The sequence below is a fragment of the Chiroxiphia lanceolata genome, chromosome 3 (assembly GCF_009829145.1).
Source record: "Chiroxiphia lanceolata isolate bChiLan1 chromosome 3, bChiLan1.pri, whole genome shotgun sequence".
Lineage (NCBI taxonomy): Eukaryota > Metazoa > Chordata > Aves > Passeriformes > Pipridae > Chiroxiphia > Chiroxiphia lanceolata.
In genome coordinates, this window is record NC_045639.1 from 76,327,793 (window position 1) to 76,352,743 (window position 24,951).

Sequence of the window (24,951 nt, forward strand, 5' to 3'; positions counted from 1 at the left end):
TGCTAACAAGTAAGTAAGCAAAAAAAAAAAAAAAAAAGAGACCGTCCACAATTTTGAGCTTTAAAATATTTGTATCACTGCTAAATAATTTACAGAAATAAGGAAAGGCTCCTACTCCTTCTGCCATATAGGCAAATTCTGTTTAAACTGCTAGAAGCTTCTTTTCTATTAATTTTAATGTAAGAATGTGTGAGAAAAGGAAGCTACAGCCTAGTGCCTATATCAACTTTAATAAATAATATATTTTGCCATATTCATCTTCTAAACTAAGTAAATGACAAATGTAGACCCTCAGAAGGACAGGATTTTCAAACCAGATTAATTCTTTTATTCTAATGCCTTAACCCACAGGATTCTTCTTTTTCAAGGTTACATTACACGATTTAGCAATAGAGTGCATTCTCAAAACAGCAGAAAAGAGATGGAAAAATATGCTGTGGCACAGTTGGAGCGTACATAGAAGTATACCTACATGTCAGATAGTGATTCATTGCTCTTCCAACACCTGCTTCCGCTTCCAGTCCAAGTCACACAGCCTCAGAGCTCAGTCCTTCCCTCCCGACTGTTAATGGTGTACATACCACACACATCCCACAGCCGGAGAGGGCACAGAGGCAGTGGAGGTTAAAGCTGAATAAGGAATTTCACTGCTGTTGAAGATAACCCTGCAGGAAGTAGTTACCTAGTCTTACCTATCCCAGGAAGCAAGAGAGCCCATCAGGCCTCTGCCTTGCCCGTTCAGCATCCCCCCGCAATCCTTATCACGTCACTCTGCTAGGGAATGTGCCAGACCTTCACTTGACATCACAGCAAGTTTTCTAATCAGAAAAGCCAAGCTACTTTATGAGTGCAAAAAACTTGACATACTCATGCTTATTAGGCTCAGGCTCACCTGGAAACTACTTTAAGTCACAAAGTCAGTGTCAGGGAAAGTTGCTGTTCACAGAGCTCCAAGACATCTAACAGTTTAAGTCTGGGCTCTGGCAGGGGCCACAGGAACTCTATTAAAGTCATCTTGGTCTGCTCTTTAGCTGATGTATTCATATTGTAGCCCAATGGACTGCAAAGGAAATATGGTACTTTATATCATCTAAGGTGTCTAATAACTGAAGTGAAGCCAAAAAGTGACAGTAGTGGAAAAAATGAGGACGTTGGAGTGTTGTCTTTTTGGGAGTTGGTTTGTTTGGTTTTTTTAGCAACAACAAATACAAGGAAACAAATTTTCTAAAGTTTTAAAACAATGAATTCACATTGTCACATTAAAACAAATGGAAATCTTAATTATAACAACTTTGTGAACATTCCCATTTTAGGAGAAAAGAAAATTTTAAATATGGAAACAAAAGTGGAGAGATGTATTTTCCTGGACTGAGATCAGATATATGCAACACAAATTATCTGATTTGTATGTGACAATCTATTGATGATATACCGCAAAGAACAACAAATCTCTTCTTTCAAAACAAATCTCACCTGTTTCTTAAAATAAGCAAAACATTTTGGCCAGAAAAAAAAAATCAATATCTTTGTATCCTTAGCATATTGGACAGTGCTATAAATCTGATCCTATTGATTGATAAGCCAAAAAGAGTCATTATAGCAACACAGTTATTACAGCAATCACCTTAAAGTACCACCAAGGGAACTTCAAAAAATAAAACTTGGACTTCACTAGTTAGGTCTTTGAAAACCCCGGAAATATATATTTTAGCTCTAAACTCACACATAATTTTGCTTTTTTTTGGATTTTATCTAACTCAGCAAGCCTCAGGTGTTCCAGACTGGAATCTCCTGTCTCATAACCACATCTCTATTGACAACGAACAGGGATTTCCAAAGGGTCTAAATCTGGACCTCTAAAAGGGTCCTAAGTCCTCCTCTCTCTCTAGAGACTACAAAGGACAAAACTCTTAGGATATTCATTTAAGCATTTTATTTAAGTAAGGTGAATGAAATTGGTCTGTATCACTCATTTAAGAAGAAAAATGTAAGAATTGCTGAGGAAAAAAACCCCACAACACAACAAAACACATGCACACAATTTTTCAAAGCCTTGAGTTACACATGAATATTTTTGGAAGTTAGTAACCACACAACACAGCCTTCAGACTCTCTGCAATTTTATCAATCAGGTACTATCTTTCAGTGGGCAGCATGGAAAATGAATGTCTCAAACCTAGATGCAGGAAAGCCTTAAAGATAAAAATCTTTTTCTTCTTTTTATTTTGAATTTAAAATGTGCATAAAAATAAGACTGTAATGAGCTGCATGTGGAACAATCAAAATTACGAGGTATTTGCATTTCTTGTGCACCTTGAGCCAAACAACTACAAAATTATGCATATGATTCTCTCAATCTGAACACAGTAAATATTAATAATCTCTGAATCAGCAGTGAAATGTCTTTTGCCCCGAACCCTGAAGAGACTCTCCAACTCAAAAAGTTGTAGTACAGTGACTGAGACCACATTTACAAGGCACTGAGCTGAGGCATGTGCGTGTAGCCTGTGAAAACAAAGCTGTGCCATCCCCCACCCTCTTTACACAGAGACATTTTAAAATTACCTGTTTGTCAGTTTTACAAATGTGTGTCTACGTAAGCAGCCCCCAGTGCGGCGCTGCATTAGCAAGTAGGCATGCTTTCATTTGCTCATTCTGATTTTACAATTAGAATTAAAACATTTGCTCTGTTCAGGGTGAGCTGATAAATAGGGATTTTAAAATTTCCTTTTTTTTTTTAATGTGAAAAATGAAAGAAAAACGTTCCTCTAGATGTATTATGCCTTTGGGCTTCATGTGAGGGAAGGGAAAAAAGACAGAGAAAGCTACTGTGAAGGTCACAGAGTGAAAGAACTTCCTCAGGGCACAGAATAAATTAAATCCCAAGGAAAAAATAAAATGTGATTTCCAGAGTGTGAGGCACAAACTCAAAATGACAATGATTGACAGCCAAACTATATCCGTGCAATATCGAAGACTGCACGTTCTCATTTACCTCAGTGTAGCCAGCAAGCGCCCATTAAACATCCGTCTGATGCCCAAATTAACCTTCTTGGCAAACTGAAAGAGGCACAAACTATCATAATCAACCTTTCATTATCACAGCAGCCTCTAGTTAAAGGGTCAGAATAATTGTGCCATCAGAGCCCTGATTGTTTTCAATCAACAGACGACTGGAGTGACAGCTCAGTGATGGAGTAGTTTGATGAAACCGCACCAGGCCTAATCAGAGCAGATGAAAGGAAGGCATGATTGGTGCAAATGAACAGTCGTGCCTCTCTTTTTCATTTACAATTTGAAATTACTCTTAAATTTACAGGGTTTTTTCTCCCTTATGAGTACCTCTGAAAGAATGTTTGACTTATTATGGGTTCTGACAGTGCAGAGTTATAAAACACAGGTATGGTTTTCAGCCCAGGCTTTAAGTGGGTATTCAGCATAATTTTAACAAATTCACTCTTGAAAAGCACAAAATGACTAAAGACTTCCAGTGACCTAACCTTTCAGTGCTGTTTGATTAGCAGAACAATTTATCACAGCTCACATTCTTCATGATAAGAGAAGATTAAAAAAATGGGCAAAGATCTCTTGCAAATGTTTTCTCTTAGCTGATATATTTATTGCATTATTGCTCTCCTGTTCTCTCTCTCACACACACAAAAGAAAAAAAATTAAAGAACACTGCATTAATAACCCTTTTCCTCTTTGAATGAATAATAGAATCCAAGCAAAGGTTTGTTTGGAGATGAAAGCAGAGACCAATTATCATGCCACTGACAGCATCAATATTTAGTTTTCTGGTGGGTTGGGTTGTTCCATTCGAAAGGGTGGAAAATTAATCAATCCCACCAAGTGTTTCTTACCTTACTATCAGCACAGATTCAGTGTCTCACAAATGAACGGGAAAAAAAAAAAGGGGGGAAAAAATTTAGGGGCTGCTTAGGCAAAATTTGGAAAGAATGAAAGATTCAAGTTTCCTGCACGTCCTCAGCTAGTTCATTTCCTCTCCCAGACTCACACTCCTCCAGCCACATAGCTTGCCATCCTCACAATTCTGCTGTAATGAAAGTGAGGTCAAAAAGAATCAAACTGAATAGTACCTCTCAAAGAAGCAAGTATTTCAAGTGGTGAGTGGTAAATCTTTTGTTCTGTGATCCTGGTCATCATCAGATGTTCTCTAGTCTGTCAAGCATCACAAAATGCTTGTCAATGTTCAGGTCAGCATACTAAAATGAAAAAGCAGCTTAGAAGCCAAGATTAAGATTTGCCTGAAGGGGGAGTGGATAGAGAAGGTTGATCCAAACACCAATGGCTCTTAAGAAATTTTATGTCATATACCTCTTCTCATATGACAGAATGCAAGTTTTAGTTCGTTAAAAGTTTGGGGTCATAAGCAGAACATTCATCTAAGTGGAAGACACAAAAGTGCCCTCAGTGGAAGAAGCCGCGAGCAGCCTTGCACATCCTTGCTGACACAGAGGATGCCATTTAGAATTATTGAAGTCTATTGTTAATGTAAGTAAATTGAAAGGCTTTCTGGTCCTTTTTATTTGTATAGTTAGAGAAGTCTTGCTACCCTCAGAGAGCATGAAGGCTTCAAGCCAGCCCAATTAAGATTTATTAGCTCCAAGTCCTAGGTAAAAGAAGCACAACCAAAGTTGCCCAGTGATTTGGCAAGTACTTCCCCCTCAGTGCTTCCACTTGGCTGACAGCTGAGTTTCACTTTCCTTCCATTTCAAATATTAAATATTTTCCAAATATAAAGACACTGTTTATGAAATATATATATATCTATGTATATATCTATATATTTAGTGAACTCTTGGGAATGAACCCAAAACATTCCTAACACACCAGTGAGGAAGAGAAGTAACAGTTTGGGAAGCTGCCAACACATGCTTTCTTGGATGCAGCAGAAAGAAGACTCAGAAGCAAACATGTTTCCTTACATAAATAGCAATGTCTCACATTCAGATTTCCCCATCACAAGGGATCACAGCACATATTCAAAGATCCCGTTATTCTGCTATTTGTCCCCAACTCCTACCCAGCCAATCCCACACTAGTTCTAGATCCTTGCTTCAGCAGTGGCACTGGCATTGTGTACAGGAAGGCCCCTAAAGTGTCTTCCCAAGCTGAAGACTGAGATCCCAGCTGGCAGGAAAGACAAAATATGCATCCTTCCAGACTCAAACATAATCACTGCCATGCAGTCAGACTCTTAGCTTCACAGATGGACAGGGTTTGGAGGACAGAGGGATTGGCTCAGGCAATAAGGAGGGAAGCCAAATATAAATGAGTTATGACTTCAGGAAATATATGGCCCCAAAGGAAGATTAGAGAAGACCAAGGTTCATTGTATCTGGAGGGTGAAAGCACTTTTTAGTGTATGTCCTCCTGACCTGTGATCAGTCTCTGCAAAAGCTGTAGTGGATTTGTCCAGAATACTACTTAGGGAAGCTCTTGGTCTGCTAAATAAGAAATACTATATCTCTTGGTTGGAGTTTGCTGGTTTGAGACCTGTGTGATGCCAAGACAACCTGCAACTTTCAGAACATGAGCTCTGCTATCTGTAAGCCACTTTGCAAGAAGCAGAAATTCGATTTTGATCTTTCAGCTGAAAAACACTGCAGCAAGCAGAGTTATTGGCTGAAGTCTCTAGATTTATTTCATGATATTATACTGTGATTAAAGGAGAGGTACATAATGCAGCTGTATTAATAAAAAAACCTATAAAAATAAATGGCATTAAAGTGAATCACAATGTATTAAAAATACTTTTCAATTTTTCTCAAGTGCTGATAAGACCCACCTTTTCAAAGCATTTAAGCTGAAAAGCAACCATCACCAGTTGCCCAATTTCTCACAAGGCTACCAGACAAAAATATTGTCCTGTACAGTCTTTCAATTGGTGCAAGGAGGATACACAACCTACACATTTTTGGCAGATTTCTTAGTCATAATTAAACAGATCCACTGGTAACAATTTTAATACCTGTACTTCCATCTCAGAAACTTTCATTAAATATTTACGCACAACATCGTTGTGAGGAAGAGAGGAATTCTTCATCCAAAGACAAAATCTCCACCAACCAAGTAGAGTACCTTGCATTCTCAGTCCAGTGATTTACTGCAAGTTTCCTTCTTCCCTGGTGCTATACAATTATAATGGCCTTCTCAAAAGGGACATTATTTTATCAAAAAGGTTTGTGAAAGAGACAGTGTTAGTTCAATTTTTTATGTATGTGTTTCTTATGAAACACATAGAAAAAACTGCCAGTTTAATAATAACAGTTAAGAATAGAATGTATGCTTTTCAAAACTGTATTCACTTCTTTTCACATTTTCTCTATTTCTTACATTTACTGGCAATGAGACTAGGAAGAAGTCCACCAGGAAGATATTGACTCAACTCAATAAAGATATTTCCACTTTTTAAACTTACAATAAAACAACCATGATCAAAAAATCAGCTTTACAAAAGGCTAGCCAAACTACATTAATATATAAAATGATATACGGTAAGGAAGAGTTGCTATAAAAGAAAAACTGAACTTCTCATCTACTGGAGCTCAAAGTGAAGTAAGGTACAGACAGAAGGTAAACTCTCAGCTGTTGTAAATTATCACAGCTCATGGAAGCTTGCCATTTTACACCTTCTGGGGAATCTGAACTTCAAAATTATATAGCATTTTCCTTCCAAGTATCTCAAAGCAATTTATAAGCAGTAAAACTCAAGCTTCTCTGAGAGAAGTGTACATTTCAACCACTTTCACAAAGCGGGAACTAAGAGAGAGAAAAATTAAGTGGCTTAATCAAAATCTTCTGTCCCCTCAAGATGTCCAACTGAGTCTCTTTACTCCACTACAAAAATCCTGTGGAGATTTTGGTGCTCCATGCCACAGAGCAAAGTCTGGTGAGATGCAGGTATCGGAAACTGAGGATAAAACAGTTCCCTAAATATCATCTGTCAAAAGTACTTGAGGCATTTTTTCAGCTCTAAAGTACATCTCCATACAAGCAATAAAACTGCATTTTTTTCTTAACTTTGGAGCAGCAAAGGCAAAACTATCCCATAGTGTGCTTTGAGTCCACTCTTACTCTTGTGCAACCAGGTCTTCAAACCACGAAGGAGTTTCCTCTAGAGTCATTTGGAGCTTCTCTACAAAGGCAGACCTACAAATGCACTTTTGCACCTAACTTGTTTCACTATGATAGAAGGAGCCAGCAAGGCCCAGTGTAACTCCTAGCAATGACACTCCATACTTCGAGGTGTGTGTTTAATGTATGAGTTTGTGTGTAGCTCCCATTGTAACAGAATTTACAGCTACCCCACTACTCACAACCACTCTATTTTCCTGTGCACTGCAATGACTGTCACAGCTGGGAGCGTACAAAAATAAAATGAGCGAGCTGGGATTGATCACACTGGAAAGGCTCGACTTACTCCTGCAATCAAGGTAAATTTTGTTTTAACAAGATCATCGAAAAAGGAGTTTGTGGAGGATGACAAAGCACAGCAAATAAAACAAGAGCAAAGCAAAGCAATAAAACCAAATTCAAACTATGGCCTCCAGAAACACAATCTTGCTTTTTCCAGAGACACAGTCTCACTTTTTCCTTTGAAACAAGTCCAGCCATAGATAGTTAGAAACTAAAAGGAAGTCTCCCCATCATAAACATTCCTAAAACGTAGATTCATAGGTCCCTAAAACCCGACTCTCCTTTAATAATTGGATCAAATGGCAAGAAGCTCTGAGGTAAAAACTTCTTGCCATCCATTTTCTAATTCATCAGAAAATGCACAAGTTTGGATCCCCCGTCATTTGTTATGATGGTAGAAGCAATATTTCTAGGTGCTTTATATCTGGTAAGTTTTTCTTAAGCTGCAAAGAACAGAAGCTTATCTCTTCATAAACACATCTGTCTAACTAGGGCTCTTAACTGTGATTTTATTTCAGTTTAAGGAGATCAGGGTTTATGATAGCTTTTATCTTTTCTGGAGCGGGGTAAGGACAGAGCACATGGGAGGTGGAAAAGGATCTTCCTCCCAGGAGCCATCATTTCAAAATCTAGACTCGCACTTTTTTATTTTTAGAGGAAACATTCAGGCTGACATCAAATGCATTGAAACTTTACATAGCCACATTTAGCATTAAAATAAGTTGCTGGTACATAATTATAAGTGGAAATGACAAATTTTCACCATCTGATACACATTGTTTTTATTGCTATTCCTCTCTTGTTATTTTTACCTCTGAAATGTATTTTAGAAGTGTAGTGGCTCACTATGGAGACAGGAACCTACAAGCTTTCATCCGTAAAAGTTGTTAGAAAATGAAATAGGCACAAAATGAATAAAATTCTAAAAAAATGCAATTCAGCTCTGTGAAAATTAGTCTAAATGGTTCTTGAATGTAAAAAGATTCCTATTCCTTTCTTCCCTATTGTTAGGGTATAATTTTCTAGGGATTTAATAGACAAATCCAACAAATCACATAAAAATGTATCATTTTCTATAATAATCTTTACAACAGCTATACAGGACTTGTATGTCATTAATATCTTTGGTCACACACAAAAACGTACTCCAAAGTATATACTCTTGTTAGTTGGTTTATAAATATGCAGGCTCTCAACACACTATGTTACTACAAAACCACCGAGGTCAAATTTTCCAACTGAAATCTCAGAATGGTTTGGGTTCAAAGGGACCTCAAAAGTCATTAGTTCCAACCCTCCACTGTGGGCAGAGTCCATTACACCAGGTTGCTCAAAGCCTCATCCAATCTGGCCTTGAACACTTCAAGGGATGGGGCATCCACAATTTCTCTGGGCAAACTGTTCCAGTGCTTCACCACTCTCACAGTAAAGAATTTTTTCCAAATATCTAATCCAAACCCACTCTCTTTCAGTTTAAAACCATTTCCTCCTGTCCTATCACTATGTGCCCCTGTAAAAAGTCCTTCTCTAGTTCTCTTGTAGGCCCCCTTTAGATACTGAAAGGCTGCCATAAGGTCTTTCTGAAGCCTTTTCTTCTCCAGCCTGAACAAACCCCACTCTCTCAATCAATTTATTGACTTTCATTTAATCCCCACGACGGGCTTCAGATTAATGCAGGTATCATTTTTAAGCGATGAGTTTAATTTTTCAGTATCAACTTATCTTTCTCATAAAAGCTATTTCTTTTAAAAAATAAGTCACACACTTAGAACCACATTTGTAAACGCATTTAAGACCCCAAATGTATCTAATGAATTAGGAACATCAGAGCTTCCCTGCTACAAGATTAACACAAACATAAATTTATTATTTAAATTGACTAAATAATATCTGAAGCAAACAAACACCTGCAACTGCCAAAAGCTGAACCTCATAAAATGCACACCTCTACTGTTTCACATAAGCATTAAAATAGGCTCCACCCTAAAGGAGCACTTTGAAAGCTTTTCAGCACAGATTTTCACTTCAGAGACTGTGATCTTTCGATCTGTCATTACTATCCCACATAGACCTATAGCTTGGAAGCCACTTCACAGTAAGGCTTCTTAAGATCTTTTTGACAAATGTATTTGTTGTAATTTCTTCCATTTCTCCCTGACACGAGGGAGTCCAAGGTGATCAAAGGAGTATAAGGAACCCTTCGTCCTAAGGCAGTGAAACCCCCAGCCATGCAGATCACGTGCACATCTGGAAGCTGCCAAGGGTGGCACAGTTGGTGTAAGCAAAGATGCGCAGGAGTGTCACTGCTTTTCTATCTCCTTGCCTCCTCAACCTCCTGGAGCCACTAGTGTCCTGGTCCTGGAGCAGAAGTGATAGCACAGGACAACAGCTAATCAGATCTCAGCAGTCATGCTGAACTAATCCACTTATTAGCAGGTCTAGACACGAGTGCAACTTTATTACATCTACCTTGGCACAATTACTTTAGGTGCTCAACCCCAAAACTAGATTCTAAATATCTTGACATATTGATGACAATTTGTATGATTTCAGAAAACCTAGAATTCAACTTTCTTTCTTTCTTTTCTCTTCTTTGGCTTTGTAGTTACAAATAGAAGTAATGCTTCTACCAGCTCCAAAAGGAAAACTTGTTGAAATATGGAGCTTGGAATTCTCACAAGAGCTTCTAATTTTCTCTCATTTTCCACAAGCTTAAGTCGACTGGTAACAGCTTTACTGGGATTTGAAAGAGTAGAGATTACTAACATTTATATCTCTGAATGGAAGACATTAATTAAGGTAGAAACAACAGATTGCCTCATTTGATCATCTGTGGTATCTGTGAGTTATAAACTTCATGTTATTTTCTTTAACTTAAAAGTTAAAGTAATTTATATTTCCAATCACATCTTGCTTTCATAATAGCCTCAGCAACCTTTTTTTATATAACCATATACGTGCATACTAATACAATTATTCTTCAGCTAATCTCCAATAGATTAGATCCACAAAGAGCATAGCAGTCAACACAAACCCCACCATAACAGACAAATTCAAACACAGAATGTAATAACACGAAGTCTTGCTGCGTGTACACCTTGGTGTTCTTCTTTGGCTTCCTAAATCAAAATGCACATCCATTGCTTAGCTGAAGAAGTGACCTAAATTCAAGAGCTGCAGGCACAGCAGCCTTTCTAAATACTGGTGTGATATTCTGTGCACTTCTGAAGGTAATCTGGGATAAATAAGGTGAGGCAATATTACTGTAGGACAGTGAAACAAAAGTAATGCTCTTCAGTAATTCTCTACTGCTCACAGCAATAGCAGCAAAATAATCAAGTTTTCTGATTGGAATCAACATGTATCAAAAACAAAATTAGAAGAACACACAATTGTTCCTAATATAAACCCAGCTTTAATAGAGAAAATTCCTTTCTAGACTGCTATACTTGATAATAACAATATTAGCTAACATTGGAAAAATAGGAGGCAGAAACTTTTAAAAGTTCAGAACAAAAGCATATGTAAAGTTCACAAAACTTTACTGTAAAGGACAAGATTAAGAGTCCATTAGAATTAAGCTAAGGCAGACAAAGGGGCAAGGTGTTTCATAAAATAAGGGGACAGCGCCAAGAGGGGCAGCATTTATTTTCCCTGCAAGCCAAAATGCCATTTTGGCATATTACAACTGATGCAGAAATTGTATCAGGAAAATAGTGCATGCCCTGAGCACATCAGCAGGACAGTGTGAGGTTCCGCTGCTTGATCCACATATCCTGCATGAACCCTGTCTAGTCCACAGTTCCAGTGGACACTGACCTCCTTGAAGACCTTAGGCCACAACTACCAGCTTGGCCTATATATAATAGATGTCCTACCAAAAATATTGCACATGCAACATTAATCCCACACAGTCTGGAGATACTGTAAGGAATCAGGGAAGATATCGATGTTTATGAGGATTAGCCTTAGGAAAAGGAAATATACATCCTATCATAGGTTATGTTTTCCCACTACTTTGAGGGTAACTATGTGATCTTGCTTGCAGCTAGTCATGATACACACAGTGCAACAGTGGATACTGGGATTCACAGGTGGCCCTCTGGTGCTTTTATGTAGACTACTCGTGAAAAGGCTACAAAAAAGGAGGTGAAAGCACTGCAAAACATGCATGGGCAATATGTTCATTTTCCCATGTAGCCTCACCAATTCACCTCAGTCTTGATATGCATCAAACTCCTTTTTTCTCTCCTATGTCTCACTTGATGAGAGGCTGACAGCTACATTTTAGTGTGGTGGTTTTCTGCTTAGGGTAAATACTCACTAGGAACGAGCATTAGACCAGACGTGATTTCACTTATTGCCCAAGAGAGCACTTAAGCTTATTTCTTGCACAGTCAAAGGCTAATATACTGCTTAAACATAACATTGACTACTGAGATGCTTTCCTTCACTTACTATTTTATGTCATTACTTGTTTTGCACTAAAACTTTAGTTCACATTTAGCAAGGCAATTAGGCCACATTTCATCAAAACATACATACATCCCTGAGAAAAATTATTTTTGCTCTCTCCATATTAAAAATTGCTCTGCAATACCAAAAGATTGACAGAAAAAAAATCAAGTACTGCACTGAAGTAGTGGCAAGCTTTTACTGGAACACGACAACCCACTTTAGAAACTGCTATTCTGCATAGGTAAATGTGTGCATCACTGGGGATGAACAGAAGATGTCTTTGGGCCTTTCTGCCACAATGCGTACACTGCAAAACATCCTACAGCAGGATTTCTGCTGAATACTTTTGGCCCTCCACAAATATCACCAGGAAATTAAAAATGGAGCTCAAGTATAAAAAAAAGGCAGCTGAAAATAGGGCACTTTACTCTCCCTTAGAAGAGGATAAACATGACTGTAATAAGAAAACTGGATTTGTATATTTTTTTATTTTTATAAAAGAGATGTTAACAACTCATATTGACCTATATCACTGTAGCCTTCCTGTCATTTATTTTTCTATTTATTCAAGCAAAGACAATTCTCTAATATAGAGACCAAACACTGGTTTTGGACATCACATCTGAAGGAATAAAAAGAATAACTAGTGCTACACTTTCATATGTGGAACATGTACTTCATGAACTCAAGTTCAGAATTTACATGCAAAGAAGTTAACAGGGCTAGAATGTCTTAGGAGACTAGCCCTGGAAAAGACACAACAAAGTTGCATGTTTCCTAGCTGAATAAACCACTCATGTAGTTTTATTTACCAATTTTTCCTAGATTCCTTGCTTATCAGTTGATTACCAAGAAACCAAGATGCATGGCAAAGTAAAAAAAAAAAAAAACAAAACCAAGAAAAAATTCTAACCTCGGCTTCAAAAACACTGAAAAATATTAAAATTGGTCTGCTTTTAATGTTTGCTGTTGAAAAAATATATATCCTTTAATCACCTACTTAAACAGTAGCAGAAATGGAAGAAACTAATCTATACTGATCTCACATTAAGATTTATTTCCAAATGTGGTTTGGGAGTTGACCTTGGATGAAAGGCAGTGTTTAATACCTGACCAATGTGCTGTGGGGAGACAGAATGATCCAGTAGATATTTCTATATGCAACTATTAGTATGATCTTTGAAATACGAATATTTAAGCCTTGTGACACTGAATTTTCTAATAAAAAACATAAGGCATAACTGTATTATAACTAAGGCTGACATTAGTTTTTTTCATAAATCTTGGGCTTGTTTTCTATTTGCTAAGGTTCCAAGAACAAGCCCTCTACTGCTACATTTCTCCAACACGTTCCATCTTACAGGGTTGGCTACTTTTTCAATTATCAAGAGAAAGAATTCATCTGCTTCCTTAAAGTAGAACCAATGAGCCTGTCTTATAACGGCTAATTATGAAAAGACTCACTTTTCACTTCAAGATAAACTACACATTTATGTCCTTGTCAGGACTGCTTCCTGTGGAAAAAAAGAAGCGCTGCACAGATCATCATGAAGAAGAAAAATACTAAAAATTAGTTTCTTTTCCTCCAACTTCTTCAGGATTCTTCCTTGGTCTCTTTCATCTTTTTTTTTATTTAATTCTTTCTTACATGTCACTGTTTTAAGTTTACACATTTTAATGCAGCTGACAAATAATAAATTTCCTATATACAAAATAATATTTCATAATCTCACATGCTAGTAAAATGTAAAAACTCTATATGAAAACAAATCTTATGTCAACTAATAATCATTATTACTAGCTTAGCCTACCTAAAAAACCCCTAATGATGGAGGCTAGTAGATTTCTCCAATTTCACAGCCTACGCAGGCTTTCTGGTGGGCTTTTTGTTGTTTATTTTTTTTAAGAAATACATCATTATACTCCTTGTCTATTGTCTCCACTTAAAATAAGACACTTACATGAAGCCAAAGAGTCTGAAAAATCAACAGGAATTACTGTAGTACTCTACATTAATCCATATCCTAGCACACTGCCATTACTATTACTGTTTAGCTTTCTCAAACTTGATCTGTTCACAGTTGTATTTCACCATATTCACTAAAATCGTCCAATCGTAAACTGGTAGTCTAACAAAAACCCAAAATGTGACAGATAAGAACTGCAGTCACTTCAGTTTAAATCACATTCAAGCATCATTCTGTGTACACATTTTGATACATTAAAATAACTGCCTTAATCTTTATGTGCATTAGGATCAAATCACCCAGTGGACATTGGGAATTCCAACTAGTGTAAATAACTGTGCTCTGCAGACAGTGGCACCCTTTTCAAAGGTTCTCTGAGGGAAACTTTAATTTGTGCCTAGGGCTCCGTGGCAGCCTACTAGCAAAGGTGCCTTGGGGACATGCTGAATTAATATCACCATAACGTGCAGGCATGTGTGTGCAGGAGGCCACACTAGTCACAGGTAAGACAAATCAAATGGTAGCATCCCCCCATCAGCTTTTCTATTATCTCCCCCACTTTGTGCCAATTTCCTCCAGCTTCCCCAACACCTCTTGCTTTGCTGTTCTTCCTTAAGACATGGGATGGGGATTTGTCAAAGTCAATGAGCACTTTATTACAGTGAGAGTGCTCAGTAATGAACAATTCAGCAATTTAATGAGATTCTGTAGATCTGTCTCCAGCCTGTCCATCAAGTTTCACTTCTATAAAGCACCCTGACACTAATCCTCTGGCATGCCCAATCTTCACCCTGGGCTGAATATTAGATTCTTCCATGGTATATTGCATTACCACTATAACCTTAGCAAAAATGATGAACTTAACTACACTTGAGGCAATATAGCTGGTCTGATTTGATTTTCTTCTATTGGGTTGACTATGAGGGAATTACTTATTTACTAAGATAAAGCAAAAAACCAGTTTATTATTTCCTTCTGAATGCCCAAATTGGTAAATATTTATATGTGTCTTTTAATTCATTCTGGAGACCTGGAATATTTATAAATATATATTTTTTTCCTGGTTGCACAGACTGAATTAAAGACACCCATGCACGTTTTGCCTGCAGCGGAAAACTAGTTTAAAAAACTCTTCAGAACAGCATTAGTAACCTTTAGAGAGGCAATTATGATAACACTTAAATGGACAGTGTGGAGTTTGTTGTCACTCAGAAAGCAGCACATTACCTATAAGTATCTCTCCCCAGTATGACCCTGCAACAGAAACAGAGCATTTGTCATATTTGCCTCGCGAAGTGCTCATCGACTGGAGAGCACACAATTAAGAAAATTATTTCTGAGTCTTTCTGCAGGACAGGACAGGACAGTGACACAAGATTTAAAAACTCCTGATGCCTAAAATGGAAGAAAAAAGCATCATTCCCAGTTCCCAAATGTCATTACAGCAGGTTACAGACAGCATATTACTCTGGATGCGGTTGCTCACTACTGAGGTAGCATGAAGTTGTACTTGCATGGCTTTCTGCAGCAACTTTTCTAGCAAAAGTATACCCAAGCATGTAGCTAGGGGATTTCACTGACCCTGCAGAAAAATGATGATAAAACCCTATCAGCCAATCAGACATCTCCATGAATAAGCCTGTACATAAAGGGAATGTGGGTTAGGACTGCAGAGTACTGTACTGCGCCTAAAAAACCTCAACCAATCCCAACCCGTCATCATGTGTAGTGTGCTGCAGGTTCTGTTGTACAGGTATCCTCCAAGGATTAAGACAGGAAAAAGTCTAACTTCATATTAGTATTTGCATAAAATATCATCTTTGTAAAATGCTACATAATCTAAAGGCTCAAAGTTTTGGAAACAAATATGCCAGTTATTAGCCTGAAGGGTTAAGTTACATCTACCTACTGGTTTTGTGGTTTGAAGAGCTTAACTTGAAAATTTTATTCTTTTAAGAATAAATATTTTGTTCCTGTGTGACATTATGAATCCACAGAATATGAACTGAACCACAGATAAAAACACATTTTACACTTAGAGAAAATGATGGCATACAAATGTAATTCTTTCCTTAGAATAATCCAAAATATAAGTAGATAAATAATAGGCATTGAAATATAAATCAGTTTTCTGACTCACAGTCTTCTCTGTTGGATCAATATAATCTGCTTCCTAAAAAGAATGCACAGGTTTCTTTCAAGCAAGTTATATTCTACCTTGAAACACAAAGGAATACTTTCCTCTATAAAACAAGACAATAAAAAGGAAACAGAGAGAAGTCTTTGGGTAACCAATATTATAGAGATTGACTTCCACTATATCATGAATTACAATTTTTAAAGACATATGATGGGAATGTTTCCAAGGACAGATTTTGGTTTAGTTTTTGTTTTTCTCTGAAGAGGTGTTTTTTTTCTATTAGGTTTCCTCCCAAGACACACACTTAAGGTCACAACATAAGGCTTTTATCTTGTTAATATTCTATATGGCTATTTTCTAGATCCAGCTTTTTTAAAGGAAGTGATTGCCACCTCCAGCTTTTTGCCACAAACCTTTCACTGAAGTTTCCACTCATCTCCTAGTAGAGCTGCCTGTGTGATGATTCTCTAATTTGCTTCAGGCAAAGTCAGCTGTGGTGGCCCAAACAATTTAAATGACTATTGAAGTTACACAGCTAAATGTGACTGATGTGAATGGGACAGACTGCAGAAGCAGGTTTGCCACCAGACTTGTAGCACTAGCCTCATCAGAGGCAATGATAATTGAGTTGCATGCATCAGCCATATCTTCCCACCAACGAAATTCGATCTGGAAGGAAATCTCGGGCTATATTTAAGTAGCACAAGTTAAGCAGTATGACAAATTTCTCTTTCAAACAAAGTAATTGCATTAACACAACACAACATTTTTGGAACTTCATTTAGAAATTTCCCTCAGTTGTTATTCACAGTTTTTGCTCAAGTGCTTATTCTCCCTCGAGATTGCTCCAGGGTTTCAAAACAACAGATTACTGCTATGGTTTATAGAGTATCACACATTCTGGTTGTTCACCAATCTCCTTACCTGCCAGATCTGTTCTTCACTGAGTGAAGTGAGTCTATCGCTTTTAAAAACCTCTCGAAGAAGACAGTATGGGAGTGCCAGAACTTCTTCAGGATGACTCTTCAGTAGCTCAGAGAGATGTTTTACTAGGAAGCCAATGACTGCATTCTCCAACAAAGTCAGGTTGAAGAGGTCCGCAAGCTTATACAGGTCCAAGTAATTAAAACTATTTAATTCCTAAATGGACGAAGCAAACAAAACACATCTCAGAAAAACAAACAAACAAACATGAAACAGAGAATAAAAACCCCCACAGGTCTCAGATAATGATAAAAGGTTATTCTTTTGGAGCTGTGGAGAAGGAAGGCAACATAACTTGAAATTAATTAACACAGCCTCATTCAAAATGTATGTGTAAATGCTACCAGTGCATATGCTTATACATATGCACTGGTAGCATACATGTACATATGATAGTACTAATTTATATTGCAACTTCTAAGGTTATATGTGCATAAAGCATCTGTAAGAAATATGGATTAGCACATACTATAATAAACCAGTATGAGTTACACTGTACGACAAGAGCTCACAGGACCTAACAAGTGCATTTAAAAAATGTATTTGTTAACTACTATGATTTGTTACAAAGCAGTTGTTTGTTCATTATTTATTGTTTTAATTGAGCTAGAGCACCTGTGTAGTACAACTTTTAGTTCCATGAAACCTCACAAAACACAAGATGCTTAGCTACATCTTATTACATATGAATTTTTCTTCAATGAAAAAATTAACCCTTTTTTTTTCCTCCAACTACTGACATCAACCTGTAGTACATGTTGGCCTCCTGCTTTTTTTCCCCCTCCTTCTAGCAGCTGAAAATTTGAAGACACAAAAGCTACAGTAATTCAAGGCAGTAAGCTTTTTCCATCCTGCTAGCAGATGACCTATATTTACGGGCTAACACTTTTAACTTGGCATCCCTCATAAACTGGACATAAATCTGGACAACTAACTACTGCTGTTCTAGACCATACTGCTCTCTTCAGGAGAGAGGCCAAGAAGTCACTCGTATTATACAAAAGTATCCAGTGCATCTGGGAAATAAGCATGTTTACTCGTTTTCTCTGTTCTTGCTGTACGCTCACACCTCTCTTCCTCTCTCCTCCGCAATCCTGGTTTTCATCTTTCAATTTCCTGCATTGCTCCCTATCAGCTGCCTTCTCTTTGACCAGCCCCATGTGTGAAAACGACAAGAAGTCTCGTCAGTTTCACTTTGCTGGTTAGTTAACATAGGGACTAGAGCAAGGAAGAGAAACAGACTAAATTAAGTCAATTTCACTTTCACTGCTCTGCTGGATGGAATGGCAGCACCAAATGAAACTGACAAGAAATCTTGTAAATGTCAAATGAGCTGCACGGCTGGCAGATAGAGCAGAGCAACAGGGAAGATGGGAAAGTGCGAAGAGGGGTTTTTTGGAATGTTTTACGGACTACATCTTGAACGTGTGAACTGGGTGCCTGTCCCAATGACTGTGGAGCTGTTTATGCATATGCAATGGAGAGTGGAGAAAGAATTTTTTTTACCTGGTTAGAGGAGTCTGTACTGGAGGAAGTGAAATCAAATTCCTGTGCAGGTTCCTGCTTGTTACATAACCTCCCAGTCTGAACAGTGTACTTCTCTAGCAGAGTCCTACACTAAAGATAAATCCTGTTCATTATCTACTTAAACAGCTGCATAGGAGTTTCACATTGCTTTCTTGGAAGAACAAAGAAAAGTTCTTTACGTTGTCAGAACAAGCACTAACAGCCATCATCCCAAAAGCCACAGATATTCTAGTGTCGGCTCCTCTTCACACTAACAGAGGAGGTAGGGATAAATCTGCAGTTGCAGAAAGAAAGAGAAAGGAATGAATTTTACATGAGAAGTATCTGGTCTGTATGCTTGCTTGGTGACTTAATATCCTCAGATCACAGATGGTACCTCACAACACCACTTCTGTTACGGCTATGCAGTGGTGGCAACAACACATAAGAGTCTAATCAAAGTAAACATCACAGTATTTAACAAGCAACAGCCATAGTTCATTGTCCCGGGTTTGGAAAACTTTCTTTTCAAAGAACTCACTGATTGAATTAATGCCAAATACCAGAAAGAAATTTAGAAGAGCTCAGTGTGTATTTATTGAGCTTTTTTGTAGTCAATGGCTGTATCTGGAGAGCGTAAAATAAATAAATAAATAGATGAATAAATAAATGAATGAATGAATAAATAATCAAGTAGAGTGACCTGAGGATCAACAGCCCAACTAAAATAAATGCCTGATCAAACCCCAATAAGTGTCAGTGGAGAAGGAGAGGTGGCTTTTAGAGGGCTTCAGAAGAGGATAATACTGTGGATAACATAATAAGATCTTTCCTCATTAGAGAGAAACAGCAATGAGACACACAAATGCAGTCTTCCCCCTGAAAAGTCTTCACATTTTCAGTGAAATCTGAATGACACTGGTAAGCCTTCATTTTTGGTTTGGCTATTTTTCATGGTCATCCAAACTCCCCTATGCCCTCAGATCAACACCAGCTGAAGTTGTTTTTACGAAGGCTGCCTTAGAGTTGAAGATACTTATGGATGGATAAATATAATCTCACCAGTTATTTATTTACTATACTATATGTTATAACTTATTTCAGATGCTTATTTATGTATGTGTGTTTATTTATTTATTATGGAGGTTATCTGTTTACTTATTTTTATTGTGAAGTTTGAGATGATTTTTGATGCTTCACTTAACATAATATGCTAGTGACCTGCTGGACTTACAGTTTACCGCTTGATGAATATTGCAAGTATGTTTTGTTAAAACTGGTCTTGGCCTGGAATCAGAAACATTTCATTTTTGGTTTTGTAAGTTAGAGTTGATCTACAGGTTTGTATTTCACAGACAAAGAGTCAAATAGTGCTTTAGCTTTTGCAAATGATAATTATCAGATTGTCATAACAATATTCAAATCAAGATTATACAGTACTGTACATTACTGTCTCTGTGATGATACTAGAGGGCAAAAATGTCACACTGAGATTGCTCTGTGTACAACCCAGATCAGATAACTTTGCCCTTTATAAGTAGTAAGACTTTCAGAAATAGGCTAAAATGCAGTAGGTAAGTTGCAAGAAAAATGCACCTTACTTTCTAGCTTTAATAAAATCCCACAGGAAGGATCAAAGTAATTATTGCCAGCTGAGTCTGATTTGAATAGACTTTTCACATTAAACACTTAATTGAATTAAAAACTTTGATAAATGATGAAATAGGTTACTAAACAGGAAATTTAGGTGTGGTCATGAGTAAGAGTACTGGCAGTCTCTGTTTTCCACAGATTTTATTATATTGTGTTAAAAGAGCAACCTTAAAATTTTAAAGTAGTGTGTAGCTTTCTTCCAGTACAGTATGTTCTTTAAAAACATGCAATACAAAACAGGCTTATATTGATTCTTGAACCTCTTAATCTCTCTTTTTATAAACTTTTAAGTATATGCCACCTATCTTTCCTGAACCGAAGGATGAAATATGAACACAAGCAGAACTGTCACTAAGAGCTGAAGAGAATTAGGGAAAGGTAGCAATCCTATCTCTTCTAATATGACGTACATTACACTGCTGGAACACACTCAGACTAAGAAAATATGTATAAAATTATATAAAGCACTTACAACTGAAGTTGAAATTGTTCTGAAATATCACAGTAAACTCAAACAAATTTAGTAAATTGGCCACATTACTTATCAGTGTGTACTGCTAAAATAAGAACTACCTTTGATCCTAAGCATTCTACTTAGTGCACATCCCTCCACTGAAGTAAGGGAATCCACTGTTCCACACTACTGGTCTTCTGATTCAGTAATATTAACCTTTAGACGCCAAACCAATTTAACAATGAGCTGACATTTAAAACCCTCATAAAAGAAAATCTATTTTCCAAACAAACATAATCTGAAAGATGACAATATTAAATATTCAAAATAAATTATGTGACATTGTCCATATTTTAATGCAGAGGTGTATTTTAACATAGAGATATGATAAACTGCCAAACAGGAAAAATAGATATAAACATTGTGTTTAAATTACTTCCAAATCCATCTTTATTCATTTGTATTTTAAAGAATAATTGCCTTGCACAAGCCAAAGAAAAGGATGTAACAGATTGATAAATTAGAGCTAATCATAACCAAGTACACAGCAGACTACAATATACCTCTATTCCTCTGCTCCGTGTTATAAATAGCAGAAAAAGCACAAGGAGAACTAAGGGGAAAGAATGCATTTCTTTATGACCTTATTTGAAAGATAAACTCCTTGGGGAAATACAATTTATTCAGATTATCAAGACCCTGCTGTGCAAATCTACAGTCTGGGAGCACACTATGGAGATCAAACAATATTTACTTTATTCTGTTGGGTATAAAAGCTTTTAATGAATGCATAATTAAGACAGAAAAAGTATATACAGCTTTAGAATTCCACTGCCAAGCCAAGCCATTAATATCCAAAGTATCGTACCCAGTTGTAACTCCACCTGCTTCCTATTTAGATTACAACACTGTTATAAATCAAGGTATTAAATGACTAGCCCGGCTGCTGTAGCAGAGAAGAGTTGCATGGCGACACTACTTCCCCTTTTCCTAAAAGCAGTTCAGCCTCTTTAAAGCAAAAAGACCCCAAATGTGAGGTCTGTGGGGCAGGGACGTGGTTATTCAAAATCCTTAAGCAGCACCTAGCACAACAGGTCTTGACCCTACGCCCTCCAGGTTCTCTGCTACATTAAATACTGTGAACCAGCTCCACCACTCAGAATAGAACCTTGAGAAAAATCATAGCAAAGATGGACTCTAAATAGATAAGGCATAGTAACAAAATGAGAAATTGTAGTGACAAAAATACACTTGCCTGACAACAAAAGCAATCAACAAAATTTTAAGAGAAAAGAAACACCGTTCTGTTGGTTCTAGCTCTCCCTTTCTAGATAAAAGCTTTTAATTCTGCAAAACCTCACACATTGATCAAAGAACTAACAGAACATGAACACACTCAACAGCACAGCAATGGACAGGCATGTTTCATAATAAGCAAAAGGACAAAAAGTGTATTTTAGATCTTATTTGAAATTTCCCTCCATCAAACACTAAAGCCATCCAGTTGAGCCATGAAGGGCATTTTGCTGAAGCCTGGTCACAGTGGAACAGCTCGGTCAGAATTTTTCAATGTATAAAACTGATTACATTTATTATAAGTGCAGACTGCAGATGTTTTTATAGGTACTGGAAAGGACAACTTTCTAACTGATTCATTTTATAAAATAATTCTTCTGGTAATTACACTTTCTGAAATTATTTCTTTTGTTTTTTCTTTGAGCATGAAAAATTTATTTGCATCCTTGCTGCTATTTCAAAGTAGGTCTAGAGGTAAGTAAAAGACCAGCAATATCAAAATATGTCAGCCCTATTATTTTCCCTCTACTCTATGGGAACTCATTTCCCTTCTCACTTAGGGTTTCTCTATGTCTGCTTGGTTTTCTGGTTCAACTCTGCTGGCTGGTGTTAATGAGAATCCTCTTTGAAGGCACAAAGGAGGCCTGTGAGCTTCACACAAACAGCAGAAAGAAATGACATTCTCAGATTGCTCATGTGATGACACAAATGTGTGGTCTTCAAAAAGAAAGTGAAACATGCCATATGCAGATCCTCTAAAGTAAAACCAAAAAAGCAAACATTTTCTAGAATCTCAGCCAGATTAATCTACATTATTAAATAGTACAAACATCTTCAATTGGCAATCCAGTCAAATATTTTAAGTGACTCTGGTTATACATACCTCTTATATACTGCACACACAATTATGTGTATCTTGGAAAGAAATATAATAATGAAACATTAAGACTACACAGTTAAAGTTTCATGGGACCAGTGGAACAACCACAGGTAAGGTTCTGCAGAGGTTTCAATAGCTGCTTTCCCTTGGCTAACAGATGTTGCTGTAGGAATTTTTAGAATTTTCTTAGCTGTACCTGGCACAGAAACTCCCCAAATAAAAAGCTTCACATCTCACCAGGTACTCCTGGTCAGATAACTGTAGCATTCAATACTATTTAACAAATAAAAATACAGGGATAAAGTGGAAACTGAGGATCTTCTAACCCTTCACCTGTCCCTTTTATACTATTTCAGAGAGTAGAAACACAAAAGGACAATTTGATAAGATTTTTCAGTGTTTACTGGTTTTGCCAATTATGGGAGCTTTCCTTGTCTTCAAATATGTTGTGAGGAATTACATATTCCATACATATTCCTGTACTCTTTACTCCAGTAGAAATCACAAAATATTGGTACATAGTCTTTACAGATGTTGTATTATTTTATATTTTTGCTAGCTCTTCGGAGTTAGTGTATCTATCAACAACCATCAATTTTTATGGTAAACATTCTCTTTTTTTTTTTTTGTTGCTAATACTGACAAATCCAGAAAGAGCAAGTGTTGTCCTTTAGAAACCCAAAGCTCATAGGAGTAGCAACTAAAATAAATAATTACAAATAAAAAAAAATAAAAATAGGACTGTAGTGTTACTTCCTTTTATGTATATATATTTTACAGGCTCTAATAGCAGTTTGAGGCCTTTACTTATTTTAAGCCTATTCCTCTACCATACCATACAAGCTCATCAAAGCATCTTCAGCATAAATTAAGAAAGATCCATATGGTTCTCAACTAGTATTACAAGAAGGCTCACCTGATTTTGAGACTCCATCTCCTAATTTCCAGCTTAATTTACTTAGACAGTTTATATGCATTTGCTTCTGTGCCAACATTATCTTTTATGTTTAACAGCACTATGTCTCTCTCCCTGCTCCCTCTTCCTCCAGTATTTACTCCCTTGATATATTTACAGAAAGCAATCATATTCCTCCTCAGCCCTCATTTTGCTAGACTAAGCAAGCCAAACTCTTCTGATCTCCTCACATAAAACAGGCCTTCCTGATCATCTTAGCTGCCCTTTTCTCTATCTCTCACAGTAAGATTTCATTTATTCTTCTGCATGGGCAAACTCTTCACAGTATTCATGATTTTTCAGCAGTACCATGTAAACTAGCATTAGTACTTCTTTAGCTTTATAAATTACCTTGCATGAAATGGACTCAAACTGCCTTTTTCTTGATGGTATCACACTAATAGCTCAAAGCCATCATATGATTTAATACATGAAAATTCTCTACAAACTTGGTCCTGAAGTGAGACACAGTAACAGCCCTTCCATCTGTTAGGCAGGACAGAAATAATATGATATGTTACAAATTAAGTATGATGCAATAGATTCTACTGAGGATGCTCGGAAACTATTTTCCAATTACTTATTTAATTTCTTTCTATATTTGAGTAACAAATCTTGTAATTGTCCTGCTCCATACCAGTTACTTACTAGGGGGAAAAATTATTTCAATAATTTTCTTAAGATTTGTTTCAAATTAGACCTGGACAGGCTGGATCAGTGGGCCAAGGCCAATGGTATGAGGTTTAAGAATGTGAAATGCTGGGTCCTGCACTTGGTCACAACAACCCTATGCAGCGCTACAGACTGGGGGTGGATTGGCTGGAAAGCAGCCCAGTGGGAAAGGACCTGGGGTGCTGATTGACTGAACATGAGCCAGCAGTGTGCCCAGGTGGCCAAGAAGGCCAATGGTATCCTGGCTCGTGTCAAAAATAGCGTGGCCAGCAGGACCAGGGAAGTGATTGTCCCTCTGTACGTGGCCCTGGTGAGGCCACACCTAGAGTCCTGTGTCCAGTTCTGGGCTCCTGAAGGACATGGAGGTGCTGGAGCATATCCAGAGAAGGGCTACAAAGCTGGTGAAGGGTCCAGAGCACATGTCCTGTGAGGAGCAGCTGAGGGAGCTGGGGTTGTTTAGCCTGGAATAAAGGAGGTTCAGGAGTCATCACTCTCTACAACTGCCTGAAAGGAGGTTGTAGCCATGCAACTAGTGACAGGACA

General features: G+C 37.3%; 2 protein-coding genes across 2 annotated transcripts in view; both read right to left on the bottom strand.

The window, feature by feature from the left end:
• LOC116785023 (kelch-like protein 32) overlaps positions 1–16,980 on the bottom strand; it is a 38,800-nt gene extending 21,820 nt beyond the window's left edge. The window contains exon 1 of the mRNA XM_032684175.1: positions 16,933–16,980. The gene's annotated coding sequence lies outside the window, so the exon portion shown is untranslated. The remainder of the gene's footprint in view (positions 1–16,932) is intronic.
• LOC116784054 (kelch-like protein 32) overlaps positions 1–24,951 on the bottom strand; it is a 56,853-nt gene that overhangs the window by 15,849 nt on the left and 16,053 nt on the right. The window contains exon 2 of the mRNA XM_032682234.1: positions 16,933–17,148. Within this exon, the coding sequence (XP_032538125.1) occupies positions 16,933–17,148 (216 nt within the window). The remainder of the gene's footprint in view (positions 1–16,932; positions 17,149–24,951) is intronic.